The sequence below is a fragment of the Oncorhynchus keta genome, chromosome 22 (assembly GCF_023373465.1).
Source record: "Oncorhynchus keta strain PuntledgeMale-10-30-2019 chromosome 22, Oket_V2, whole genome shotgun sequence".
Classification (NCBI taxonomy): domain Eukaryota; kingdom Metazoa; phylum Chordata; class Actinopteri; order Salmoniformes; family Salmonidae; genus Oncorhynchus; species Oncorhynchus keta.
The window spans coordinates 43,803,724-43,818,854 of NC_068442.1; the positions used below are offsets into that span (position 1 = coordinate 43,803,724).

At 39.3% G+C, this 15,131-nt stretch overlaps 1 protein-coding gene across 1 annotated transcript; it reads right to left on the minus strand.

The window, feature by feature from the left end:
- Window positions 1-852: 852 nt before the first annotated feature.
- On the minus strand, window positions 853-13,068 carry LOC118371895 (LIM/homeobox protein Lhx8-like). Its single transcript, XM_052475298.1, is given in 8 exon segments — window positions 853-932; window positions 2,831-3,020; window positions 3,614-3,709; window positions 4,005-4,104; window positions 11,945-12,169; window positions 12,379-12,461; window positions 12,463-12,501; window positions 12,693-13,068. Coding segments are annotated over 8 exon segments (891 nt in total). The 5' UTR covers window positions 12,771-13,068.
- Between the last annotated feature and the right edge of the window lie 2,063 nt (window positions 13,069-15,131).

A 15,131-nucleotide genomic window follows, 5' to 3' on the forward strand; every position in this document is an offset into this window, starting at 1 on the left:
TGAGAGGGAGATAAAAGTCTCCAACTTCAGCGATTTTGCAATTCGTTCCAGTCACAGGCAGCAGAGTACTGGAACGAAAGGCGGCCAAATGAGGTGTTGGCTTTAGGGATGATCAGTGAGATACACCTGCTGGAGCGCGTGCTACGGATGGGAGTTGCCATCGTGACCAGTGAACTGAGATAAGGCGGAGCTTTACCTAGCATGGACTTGTAGATGACCTGGAGCCAGTGGGTCTGGCGACGAATATGTAGTGAGGGCCAGCCGACTAGAGCATACAAGTCGCAGTGGTGGGTGGTATAAGGTGCTTTAGTGACAAAACGGATGGTACAGAGATACCGGTACAGCGAGGCTATATACAGGATATACCGGTACAGGGAGGCTATATACAGGATATACCGGTACAGCGAGGCTATATACAGGATATACCGGTACAGGGAGGCTATATACAGGATATACCGGTACAGGGAGGCTATATACAGGAGATACCGGTACAGGGAGGCTATATACAGGATATACCGGTACAGGGAGGCTATATATAGGATATACCGGTACAGGGAGGCTATATACAGGATATACCGGTACAGGGAGGCTATATACAAGGGGCACAAACATGTTTAGGCAAACCATTCTGTGGTGTCTGCACAATGCTTGTGTAATGATATTTTATAACATTTTTGAAAATCTCTTTGTTGTATCACAACCATTGTGCCAAATGCGTTGTTGTGTAACTTAAGTGTGCACGGGGCCAGAGAAACACACACATCCACAAGATAACAATATGGACCTTAGTTTAACTTAGTAATGTTGCAATTAATTAAACCTGCTAAACTGAGGACATTGTGCGTGTGTGGCTCAGGCGTGTGTCACAGGCTGGGAGGTAATGGTGTGGAGGGACAGCAGTGGCTGGAACAGCTTAGACTGAGGAGAGTGCACTGTAGAGAAGGAGAGACAGAGATCAGAAAGAGAGTTGATTAGATGAGACTCGTAACCAGGGCTTTGCCATGGCATACGTCCCTGACAGTAGAGAGAGAGAGAGAGAGAGAGAGAGGGCATTAGAATGAAATGCTCAAATAATAACGTTATTATAATGTTATAGGACACTACACAGGGCTCTGGTCTTATAGGACACACAGGGCTCTGGTCTTATAGGACACACAGGGCTCTGGTCTTATAGGACACACAGGGCACTGGTCTTATAGGACACACAGGACTCTGGTCTTATAGGACACACAGGGCTCTGGTCTTATAGGACACACAGGGCTCTGGTCTTATAGGACACACAGGGCTCTGGTCTTATAGGACACACAAGGCTATTCTCTTATAGGAAACACAAGGCTCTGGTCTTATAGGACACTACACAGGGCACTGGTCTTATAGGACACTACACAGGACTCTGGTCTTATAGGACACACAGGGCTCTGGTCTTATAGGACACTACACAGGGCTCTGGTCTTATAGGACACTACACAGGACTCTGGTCTTATAGGAAAAACATGGCTCTAGTCTTATAGGAAACACATGGCTCTGGTCTTATAGGACACTACACAGGGCTCTGGTCTTATAGGACACTACACAGGGCTCTGGTCTTATAGGACACTACACAAGGCTCTGGTCTTATAGGAAAAACATGGCTCTGGTCTGACAGGACACACTACACAGGACTCTGGTCTTATATGACACACAGGGCTCTTGTCTTATTGGAAACACAGGGCACTGGTCTTATAGGACACAACACAGGGCTCTGGTCTTATAGGAAGCACAGGGCTCTGGTCTTATAGGAAACACAGGGCTCTGGTCTTGTAGGAAACACAGGGCACTGGTCTTATAGGACACAACACAGGGCTCTGGTCTTATAGGAAGCACAGGGCTCTTGTCTTATTGGAAACACAGGGCACTGGTCTTATAGGACACAACACAGGGCTCTGGTCTTATAGGAAGCACAGGGCTCTGGTCTTATAGGAAACACAGGGCTCTGGTCTTGTAGGAAACACAGGGCTCTGGTCTTGTAGGAAACACAGGGCTCTGGTCTTGTAGGAAACACAGGGCTCTGGTCTTATAGGAAACACAGGGCTCTGGTCTTGTAGGAAACACAGGGCTCTGGTCTTATAGGAAGCACAGGGCTCTGGTCTTATAGGAAAAACATGGCTCTAGTCTTATAGGAAACACATGGCTCTGGTCTTATAGGACACAACACAGGGCTCTGGTCTTATAGGACACTACACAGGGCTCTGGTCTTATAGGACACTACACAAGGCTCTGGTCTTATAGGACACTACACAGGGCTTTGGTCTTATAGAGCATTACCTAAGGCTCTGCCCCCAACTCCCCTTAAGCACCACCTTCACCCAATTTTGATGTGTCCAAATAACCAGTGACAGAAAACCAAAGCACTGGAGCTACTGTTGCTCATTAGTCATTGCATCCCACAGTCTTTTGACATACGTTACAATACCATTTTTGTTATGCAGTCTGTCCACAAGAGATGGCTATTCCTATAACTCTGAACCAGGGGTAGGCAACTATATTCAGCCGTGGGATGATTTTTAGTCGGAGCGGACGGTTGGGGGGTTGGATCATAATTACAATCATTTGTAAACTGCAAATTGACCACAGCTAAGTGATTGTCTTTTTTGACCCCCTCCTGCCCAGTGGGCCGTCTTACTGGTGCGTACTGTCTCTATATGTCTCTGGTACAGCCTATGTGCGTCCCAAATGGCTCCCTATTTACTTTACAGTGCACTGCTTTTGACCAGGGCCCATCGCCCCTAAAGGTAGTGCACTATAAAGGGAATAGGGTGCCATTTGGGATGCATCCTTTCTATCCACTTACCATCTATGTAGGAGTGCAGAGCAGTGAGCATGGATCCCTCTAAGGTGCTATAGGTTGTGTACTGCCGCTCTTCTGGGGCTGGGGTGGGCTGGGAGTGGCAGCCGGGCTGCAGGGAGGACAACGGCGTGGCTGAGGAGTGGTTGGGGCTCACATGCTTCTTATGGCGTGCTCTGCAGTTCTGGAACCAAACCTGGATAGGATGTAGAAAGTGTTATGTTTTTAGTACCAGCATTCAATAGGGACACACTTAATTGATGTGTGTTTATTAAAGAGCCAATCGGATTCAAACAGCAACGAAGTGGTCACCTAATAACTCGTTTTGGTGAGCAAATGTACAATCCCAGACTGCTGTTTTAGAGGAAATGTCAGAAAACCAAGTGGGTGTTTTTACAGTTTTTTTTCTTTTCAATTCTTTTCAACACAACAAATCCTCAAAAATTTTACAAATGTACTGTAGAAATGCAGTCATATCCTATCCTGTTTGTGAGGCATGCGTTGACTAAAACTGTGTATGAATATCTAACCCAGGGATGGGTAACTTTGATGGGGGTTGGGGCCACAGTGGTTCTCGGGTCTGCTTACCCATGTAAGCAAAAATGTTTTGCTCCTCTTGACAGCAGAAAGAGAAAATTGAAGTTTGAGAGTTAATTTCCTGCAATTCTACACATTTTGCCATGGGGCGTAAAGAAAATGTTGCAGTTTTAAAGACAAGTTTGCTGCAATTCTACACATTACAACAACAACAAAACAACGGGTCGCCAAAAAGACCATCTCTGATCTAACCTGTATGACTCTCCTACTCAGGCCTGTCTGTTCTGCCAGCTTCTGCAGGGCCTGGGCATTCGGGTTGTTGTCCTGGGCAAACTGGGCCTGCATCACCTGGAGGGGTCATAAAGTCACTGAGCTCAATCACAGGTCAATCACATGAGGTCAGACATATGTTAATCACTTTTCCTGAACCCCTTGGCTGGGAACAGTCAGACATAATTGACAAGGCTTGGTGACATCTGCAGGGGCTGGATTTAAGCTCCCAGGAAGGATTTTTTTAAATGAACAAACCTGTGGCATTAATTCATATTGAACTAAATTATGAACCTTGGTATTCAGCTTTATCGCAACGCTATTGACCTGGGGATGGTCTCCCAGGTACGTTTGGTGGATCATTGATACTCACCTGTAATTGGTCAGCGGTGAAGCTGGTGCGCGCTCTCTTCGACGGCCTGGGCTGATTCACTTGCTGTTCTGTTGGCATCGTCGTCTCTAGGTTCATACCACTTTCTGAAATGAGATGATTGCTCTTCTTAATTAATGAGCTCATAATCATGCTACTCGACATGCAAGCCGTAGACATCCGTAGACATCACACCAGGCACAGACGTCAATTCAAGTTGGTTCAACATAATTTCACTGAAATGACGTGGAAACAACATTGATTCAAGCAGTGTGTGCCCGTTGGGATTATTATGTGTTATTATTATTATTATATAATATATTATTATTTATGCATTGAATGGCTTCTCATCTGTGAAATGGGAAGTTGCTTTTGTTCTATATCAAAGACAATAGGCTGTATTATTTTGTATCAAATGTCAAGGGGCTTTGTCTAAAGGTTTATGCATTTTACAGTATAGTAAAAGTATTCATAGAGCCTTCAGAAAGTATAAACACCCCTTGACTTTAACACATTTAGTTGTGTTACGGTCTGAATTTAAAATGGATTAAATGTAGATGTTTTGTCACTGGCCTATACACAGTACCCTGTAATGTCAAAGTGGAATTATATGTTTTTAAAATGATTATTATTTATTATTATTCAACCACAAAGACCAGGGAGATTTTCCAATGCCACGCAAAGAAGGGCACATACAGGTAGAAAGAAAACATTTCATATCAATTTTAGTTATTCATTACAATTTGGATGGGTTACCAATACACCCAGTCAATAAAAAGATACAGGCGTCCTTCCTCACTCATTAGCCGGAGAGGAAGGAAACTGCTCATTGGATGTCAGCATGAAACCAATGGTGACTTTAAAACAGTTACAGAGTTTAATGGCTTTGATGGGAGAAAACTGAGGATGGATCAACAACATTGTAGTTACTCCACAAAACTAACTGAGGATGGATTAACAACATTGTAGTTACTCCACAAAACTAACTGAGGATGGATCAACAACATTGTAGTTACTCCACAATACTAACTGAGGATGGATCAACAACATTGTAGTTACTCCACAAAACTAACTGAGGATGGATCAACAACATTGTAGTTACTCCACAAAACTAACTGAGGATGGATCAACAACATTGTAGTTACTCCACAAAACTAACTGAGGATGGATCAACAACATTGTAGTTACTCCACAATACTAACTGAGGATGGATCAACAACATTGTAGTTACTCCACAATACTAACTTAATTGACAGAGGGAAAAGAAGGAAGCCAGTATACAGTAGAATACAAATATTCCAAAACATGTATTCTGTTTGCAACAAGACACTAAAGTAATACTGAAATACCAAAAACATTTTGATGTGCTCAGATGACCGTTGTTAGCATGTTTTAACCACTCATATATAGATGGTAGATTAACATATACACAACAATATTTAACATTACATTTAAGTCATTTAGCAGACGCTCTTATCCAGAGCGACTTACAAATTGGTGCATTCACCTTATGACATCCAGTGGAACAGTCACTTTACAATAGTGCATCTACATCTTAAAAGGGGGGGGGGGGTGAGAAGGATTACTTATCCTATCCTAGGTATTCCTTAAAGAGGTGGGGTTTCAGGTGTCTCCGGAAGGTGGTGATTGACTCCGCTGTCCTGGCGTCGTGAGGGAGTTTGTTCCACCATTGGGGGGCCAGAGCAGCGAACAGTTTTGACTGGGCTGAGCGGGAACTGTACTTCCTCAGTGGTAGGGAGGCGAGCAGGCCAGAGGTGGATGAACGCAGTGCCCTTGTTTGGGTGTAGGGCCTGATCAGAGCCTGGAGGTAACAAGAAGGTCTGATTTCATTATTACTCAAACAGGCCCTTACACTTCAGTGTTGTGATGCAAATATTATATTAAAATGCATAGCATTAAAAAGGTATTGTCGAATATTATTCATCCTAATCAGACAGGTTTTTTTATATGGACGATAGATTGGCGATAATATACGACAAGTACTGGAAACAATAGAATATTATGAAAAATCTGGGAAACCAGGCCTGGTATTCATAGCTGACTTGCCTGGAATATTTCAATTTGGAGAATCTCTTATAAAATGGGTTAAAGTTATGTATAGTAACCTTGGGTGTAAAATACTAAATAATGGCTTCTTCTCAGAAAGTATTAAACTGTCGAGCATTAAAACAAGGTTGTCTACCATCGCCAGATTTACAGTGTATTCGGAAAGAATTCAGACCCCTTGACTTTTTCACATTTTGTTACGTTACAGAATTATTCTTTTTTAAAATGTCCTCGTAAATCTACATCTATTACACCACAATGCGAAGCAAAAACAGGCTTCTAGAAATGTTTACAAATGTGTTAAACTGAAATATTACATTAACATAAGTATTACGAATTTTTACTCAGTACTTTGTTGAAGCACCTTTGGCAGCGATTACAGTCTCAAGTCTATTTGGGTATGACGCTACAAGCTTGGCAAACCTGTATTTGGGGAGCTTCTCCCATACTTCTCTGCAGATCCTCCAAGCATCACGTCTGCTCTGTGACGCAGACGTGACGCTTGGCATTCAAGCCAAAGAGTTGAATCTTGGTTTCATCAGACCAGAGAATCTTGTTTCTCATGGTCTGAAAGTCCTTTAGGTGCCTTTTGGCAAACTCCAAGCGGAATGTCATGTGCCTTTTACTGAGGACTGGCTTTCATCTGGCCACTCTACCATAAGGCCTGATTGGTGGAGTGCTTACTTCTGAAAGGTACTCCCATCTCCACAGAGGAACTCTGGAGCTCTGTCAGAGTGACCACCGGGTTCTTGGTCACCTCGCTGAACAAGGCCCCTCTCCCCCGATTGCTCAGTTTGGCTGGACGGCCAGCTCCATGAAGACTCTTGGTGGTTCCAAACTTCTTCCTTTTAAGAATGATGGAGGCCACTGTGTTCTTGGGGACCTTCAATGCTGGTGACATTTTTTGGTACCCTTCCCCAGACCTGTGCCTCGACACAATCCTGTCTAGGACCTCATGGCTTGGTTTTTGCTCTGACATGCACTGTCACCTGTGGTATCTTAATTTTAATGGTATCTTAATTTTGTTCAATTTTGAGTCTCATAGCAAAGGGTCTGAATACTTATGTAAATAAGTTATTGCTGTTTTTTATTAGCTAAAAACCTGTTTTCACTTTGTCATTATGGGGTGTTGTGTGTAGATTGATGATATTTATTTAATCCATTTTAGAATCATGCTGTAACGTAACAAAATGTGGAAAAGGTGTAGGGGTCTGAATACTTTCCGAATGCACTGTATTTATTATGGTCATCTAAATGTTAGCTATTAAAATCAGATCCAACAATAATATCAAGGTGCTAGAAATTCAGGGATTAAAAACAAAGGTGTCATTGGACGCTGGTGATTAATGTTTTCTTTAAATCCACTATTTGGATCCCTCCACAGCCTGAGGATCTAGATCATTTTCAAACCTCTCTAGATTACAACCACATTATGATAAATGTACAACCTTTATTACGTGTTGGATCACTACAAAATTCAACTTTTACATTACTGTGTAGTTGACAAATAAAATGGTCTGACGATGATGTAGACATACTCGGTATTCATGTCCCAAAATAAATACATCTCGCTACCATGGAAAGAAAAATAGTCTGTGGAAAAATCACCCTGATTAACTCTTTAGTCATATCCCAGTTTATCTATTTGCATATGGCCTAGTGGCTTGTTTTTTAAATGATATAGGCAAAAAAATATGGCACGCCTGACAAAATTAAATGTGCATATTTATATCATCTATATGAATTGGGAGGGCAGAAATGATTAAATATTAAAGTACCTCTGAATTAAGTCTTTAGTGATACACAGGTTGTCCTTGTAAAAACAAGTATAGTCTTTGAAATTGATATCATAAATATGACTGGTGGAGATGTCACACATGCAGCTAACAAAAACATATGGAAATGTCTGCTCTACCCAAAATTACAACCAACTAATTGCAGCATTACAGTAAAAATGGAAGAGGCAAGTGGAATGGGGGAAAAGTATTGAATTTATCAGCTGTGCCATATAGATTGCAAAATAGTTAGATTTTCGATGTACCGATTTCATGGCACATGGTTTAGGAACTGATACACAAAATGACGCCGGATTCAAAATGTATAATTTTTCAATAGTAAATATTCTACAAAATTCTTGCAACCAATAGAATGTCATATGGTTGTATCACTGCTGGGTGATACAACCATCCCAGCTCTGCATATTTTGCTGCGAAGAGACAGATCATATGTCATTTGTATTGGTACTGTCCATATTTATAGAAGCTTGTTTTTGGTTGCAGGTTCAGGAATGGCTGAAGAATGGCACCATTTAGTTGGAGCAAACTCTGTAAATAGCACTGCTGGGTGATTTGAAAAGTCATAGTCAATCAATTACTAATATAATAATACTTTTAGCAAAAAATGTTATCTTTAATTTCAATCTGTAGAAACTATGACAATAGAAAGGTTCAGAACTTTTGTGAAAGATCCCAGCACAGTTGAAAAATAAATTGCAAATAGAAATCAAAACTGGATGGTGTAGAGATAAATGGGAGGGGTTGAGGGTAGCTCAAGGGTGGCACTTAAAACAAGATGTCTAATGTCAAATTTTCCGTGTCTGTAAAATATATATAACTTCAGAACTTTTGTGAAACAGCATAGTTAAAAATATATGGCAAATAGGTAGGGGTAGGGTTAGAGGAAAATAATAAAGGAAAATATATATATTTGTATCATACAGTTGAAGTCAGATGTTTACATACACTTAGGTTGGAGTCATTAAACTTGTTTTTCAACCACTCCACAAAGTATAGTTTTGGCAAGTCAGTTAGGACATTTACTTGTGTATGACACAAGTCATTTTTCCAACAATTGTTTACAGACAGATATTTCACTTATAACTCAGTGTATCACAATTCCAGTGGGTCAGAAGTTTACATACAATAAATTGATTGTGCCTTTAAACAGCTTGGAAAATTCCAGAAAATGATGTCATGGCTTTAGAAGCTTCTGATAGGCAAATTGACATCATTTGAGTCAATTGGAGGTGTACTTGTGGATGTATTTCAAGGGCCTACCTTCAAACTCAGGGCCTTTTTGCTTGACATCATGGGAAAATCAAAAATAAATCAGCCAAGACCTCAGAAAAAAAAGTCTGGTTCATCCCTGGGAGCAATTTCCAAATGCCTGAAAGTACCACGTTCATCTGTACAAACTATAGTACGCAAGTATAAACTCCATGGGACAACGTAACCATCATGCCGCTCAGGAAGGAGACACGTTCTGTCTCCTAGAGATGAACGTACTTTGGTCTCAAAAGTGCAAATCAATCCCAGAACAACAGCAAAGGACTTTGTGAAGATGCTGGAGGAAACTGATACAAAAGTATCTACATCCACAGTAAAATGAGTCCTATATCGACATAACCTGAAAGGCCGCTCAGCAAGGAAGAAGCCACTGCTCCAAAACCGCCATAAAAAAGCCAGACTACGGTTTGCAAATGCACATGTCCTCTGGTCTGATGACTGTCATTGAAAATAAGAATGTGTTCTTAACTGACTTGCCTGGTTAAATAAAGGTACATTTAAAAAATATTTGTTTTTAAATGTTGTGGGGGTGTGTTACGTTCCCCAGTTTATGTGTTACAGTTTGTATGTTTGCATGTGTTTATTTCAGGAAATGGCTTCCTGAAATCCCTCAAGCAGCTGATTGGTCGACTCCATGGCTAATTGGAGAGCTGACCCCGCCCCCTCATCACGACGCAGCTGTCTCCAATTACCCATTCCTTCAGAAGCTATATAAAAGCCAGTGTTCTGTTCAGGAGGGAGAGATTTGCTGGGAGGTCATTGCAGAGATTTTGCTAGAGAGATTTTGCTAGAGAGATTTTGCTAGAGAGATTTTGCTAGAGAGATTTTGCCAGAGAGATTTTGCCAGAGAGATTTTGCCAGAGAGATTTTGCCAGAGAGATTTTGCCAGAGAGATTTTGCCAGAGAGATTTTGCCAGAGAGATTTTGCCAGAGAGATTTTGCCAGAGAGATTTTGCTAGAGAGATTTTGCTAGAGAGATTTTGCTAGAGAGATTTTGCTAGAGAGATTTTGCTAGAGAGATTTTGCTGGGAGTTCATTACAGAGACTTTGCTAGAGGTTGATTTTGCTGGGAGTTCATTGCAGAGACTTTGCTAGAGGTTGATTTTGCTGGGAGTTCATTGCAGAGAGTTGGTATGTTTTGTGAGTTTGTTGCTCAGATAGAGCTTATTTGATGTCCTTTGTTTCTTAGTTTGTTTGTGAAAATTGTTTAATATTCTGTTTCATTTGTTCCCAGGGGGGAAGGGGAAGGCACCTAGGGAGTGCTTAGGCAAGAGGCCCGCGGGCATACATATACCCGTAGCATATTCGCTGTCTAGGCACACTAGGTAAGACCTACAAACCTGACTCGGTTACACCAGCTCTGTCAGGACAAATGGGCCAAAATTCACCCAACTTATTGTGGAAGGCTACCCTAAACGTTTGACCCAATTTCTTTACTTATCTATTTTTCACCTAATACCTTTTTTTTAACTTAAAAATTGCACTGTTGGTTAGAGGCTGTAATTAAGCATTTGACTAAGTTCTACACCTGTTGTATTCGGCGCACGTGACAAATAAACTTTGATTTGATTCGATATACAGTGGGAACCAAAAATCTCCAATTTGGACTCCAGACCAAAGGACAAATTTCCACCTGTCTCATGTCCATTGCACGTGTTTCTTGGCCCAAGCAAGTCTCTTCTTCTTATTGGTGTCCTTTAGTTGTGGTTTATTTACAGCCATTCGACCATGAAGGCCTGATTTCTTGCAGTCTCCACTGAACAGTTGATGTTTAGATGTGTCTGTTACGTGAACTTGGAAGGTTGGTAACTCTAACGAACTTATCCTCTGCAACAGAGAACTCTGGGTCTTCCATTCCTCACGAGAGCCAGTTTCATCATAGCACTTGGTGGTTTTTGCGACTGCACTTGAAGAAAGTTCTTGAAATGTTCCGTATTGACTGATATTCATGTAATGATTGAAATGCATTCCAGGTGACTACCTCAAATCTGGTTGAGAGAATGGCAATAGTGTGCAAAGCTGTCATCAAGGGAAAGAGTGGTTAGTTGAAGAATCTCAAATATAATATATATTTATTTAACACTTTTTGGTTACTACATGATTCCTAATGTGTTATTTCAGAGTTTTTATGTCCTCACTGTTATTCTACAGTGTAGAAATAGTAAAAATAAAGAAACTCTTGAATGAGTAGGTGTTCTAAAACTTGGACAGGTAGTATGTAAATAAGATATTTCATTTTCACTAAATTTGCAAACACTGTTTTCACTTTGTCATTGTGATGTATTATGTTCAGATGGGTGAGAAACATATATTCAATCCATTTTGAATTCAGGCTGTAACACAACAAAATGTGGAATAAGTCAAGGGGTATGAATACTTTCTGAAGGCACTGTATCTCCTATGATCACTTTGACCAGAAAATATTAATCAAAGATATTACTCAAAGATGTTGAATAATTGATTCATTGTATTTTTTTTCTCAGTGGTTTCCAGAACATTTTAACAAACATAAGCCAATAAGCAGAGTTAACATTTTAGTTGCTTCTGGAGCAGTAGTTCTCCAGACATCACAATAAGCATTGATTAATTCAGGAACAGGTGCAAATATTATACATTTAAGAAACACCTTCAATATCTATTGTGTTACTTATTTAGGCTCCACTTGACCTATGTTGATAATAAATCATAATTCGTTTAGGTTTTTAAGTTATCAATATTGCTGCAGATTATGAGTTTATAGATTTGTCTATCATCATTCAGCTCCCTATATCAGCAGAAGTTGTGAATTCGTGTCACTCCACTGCAAAATGCTCACCTTTCTCCAGGGCACATTTCAGGTTGTCCAGCATACAGTCGTAATGTACACGACACAGCACCTTCTCCTCCACCAGGGCAAACTCTTCCCCCGTGGACAACTGCCTCTTACAGGAGAAACAGGTGAAACAAGCCAGGTGGTATACGTTGCCCTTCGCCCGGCGGACCCAGTCGGTAGAGTATATATTTCGGCCGCAGCACGCGCACCATGTTCCATACCTTCTGCAATAAATACAGGTTTTAAAAATCAGGTAAATAACCGCCCTGTTGGTTAGATGGCAGTTGAATATTGGAATTACGTGTTACAAATAAATATTATACAGGATAAATACTGAAGGATGTGCACATGTAGGCTATATACATAAATGGCAAAAATGTTATTTAAAAATCACTTTTGATTTGATTTAATATGCAAAAACAATCTGAAATACCTAAAGTAGTCCAATTTGCAGAAGACCTCTTTGTCTTTGATGTAACAACTTGTATGACTGCCAAGCGATGTTTGACACATGCTTACAGGAGAGACAACGCACATGCCAGCACAAGTCGTTAACCTGTGAACAAAAACATGATAATTAAATAACATAATAATATTCGGACATTATTTAGTAGAAATGCAAACGCAAAAACATATTGTCGTACAGTTAGTCAACTAAAATCGTATACAAAAAGCACAAGATATCCACGAAATGAGCACCCCAATGAAATTTGAAATGTTGCGACAAGATGAAACCACATATTTTACCTTCAGCAAGTATTTATCCACAATTTCCTCACTGCAACTTGAACAAACAGTTCTACCCAACAGAGGCGGATATACCATATCTCGCAGCGACGGGGAGGATGAGCCGAGGGAGCATACATCTTCATCCAATACTTCAACTGGTGTTCCCTGAATAGAACAATATACCGCGGTTAGGATGCATGTGTGCCGAATTCTTTAGCCTTTATAGCCTACATGTGCTCAACGAAAACTTTGGCGCACATTAAACATTTACATTACGCATGTGACAATGTAGTTGCGCGGAAATGAGACATCTGAGGTTATCCGGTTCATTCCAATTAAAACCTTTTAGCAAAAGGCCTATTTTAGAGTTGTTGACAGGCACATGCGGTTAAAACAAAACAAACAAATCTCTCCATATAATGTAAAAACAATTATCTCATGTGAGTAGACTTAATGGTGAATTTCTAAGAAATATTATATTTAGTTAGTTTTCTAATTATTCATTATATTATATTATGATATGTTACCATTCATTTCTCTCCTGCCCTCACTGCACCTGCTGATAACCTCTGCGTCGCTTCTGCAATCTTCACATATGACGACAAGCTATACATGGCATGGGAGGAACAGGGGTTTTGGTCTGTCAAACTTACACTCAGCCGCTTCAGAAACCTTCAAAGCTATATCCCATAACTACCAACCTCTTTACCTTTTACCATGACAACCCCAGCGATTACCAAAATGACATTTAAAAAGGGATGTATTGTCATTAGTTACAAAAACAGGCGACACTTGAGGTAATAGTTATCCAATGTGCAGTATGCTCTTGATATTTGCATTTGGGGGTTCTGAACTGCTAAGCACAATGGTTGACTCCCAAACATAAATTTCGCATGTCAATCAAAACCAGCATATCAATCAGAACCCAAACGTTTGCCCAGAGCAAGCTAAAGGTGAAGAGGTCGTATTAACTATTTCAGTCTTAATTGCTGAATATTTAGGAAGTGAAAACACTGAATTTGCTGCTATATAAGTCTGCCAATATAATATTGATAGGCATAATTGGTAAAGTAACTTCAAGCAATTCAAATTCAACCCCTATTTGTCAAAATGTTGCGCCCTTTTTCATAATAAACCTATAGGTATATGTGTTTCATAATAACCCTATAGGTATATGTGTTTCATAATAACCCTATAGGTATATGTGTTTCATAATAAATAATATAGGTATATGTGTTTCATAATAACCCTATAGGTATATGTGTTTCATAATAACCCTATAGGTATATGTGTTTCATAATAACCCTATAGGTATATGTGTTTCATAATAAACCTATAGGTATATGTGTTTCATAATAAACCTATAGGTATATGTGTTTCATAATAACCCTATAGGTATATGTGTTTCATAATAACCCTATAGGTATATGTGTTTCATAATAACCCTATAGGTATATGTGTTTCATAATAACCCTATAGGTATATGTGTTTCATAATAAACCTATAGGTATATGTGTTTCATAATAACCCTATAGGTATATGTGTTTCATAATAACCCTATAGGTATATGTGTTTCATAATAAACCTATATGTGTTTCATAATAAACCTATAGGTATATGTGTTTCATAATAAACCTATAGGTATATGTGTTTCATAATAACCCTATAGGTATATGTGTTTCATAATAACCCTATAGGTATATGTGTTTCATAATAAACCTATATGTGTTTCATAATAAACCTATAGGTATATGTGTTTCATAATAAACCTATAGGTATATGTGTTTCATAATAACCCTATAGGTATATGTGTTTCATAATAACCCTATAGGTATATGTGTTTCATAATAACCCTATAGGTATATGTGTTTCATAATAACCCTATAGGTATATGTGTTTCATAATAAACCTATATGTGTTTCATAATAAACCTATAGGTATATGTGTTTCATAATAAACCTATAGGTATATGTGTTTCATAATAAACCTATATGTGTTTCATAATAACCCTATAGGTATATGTGTTTCATAATAACCCTATAGGTATATGTGTTTCATAATAAACCTATAGGTATATGTGTTTCATAATAAACCTATATGTGTTTCATAATAAACCTATAGGTATATGTGTTTCATAATAACCCTATAGGTATATGTGTTTCATAATAAACCTATAGGTATATGTGTTTCATAATAACCCTATAGGTATATGTGTTTCATAATAAACCTATAGGTATATGTGTTTCATAATAAACCTATAGGTATATGTGTTTCATAATAACCCTATAGGTATATGTGTTTCATAATAAACCTATAGGTATATGTGTTTCATAATAACCCTATAGGTATATGTGTTTCATAATAACCCTATAGGTATATGTGTTTCATAATAAACCTATAGGTATATGTGTTTCATAATAACCCTATAGGTATATGTGTTTCATAATAACCCTATAG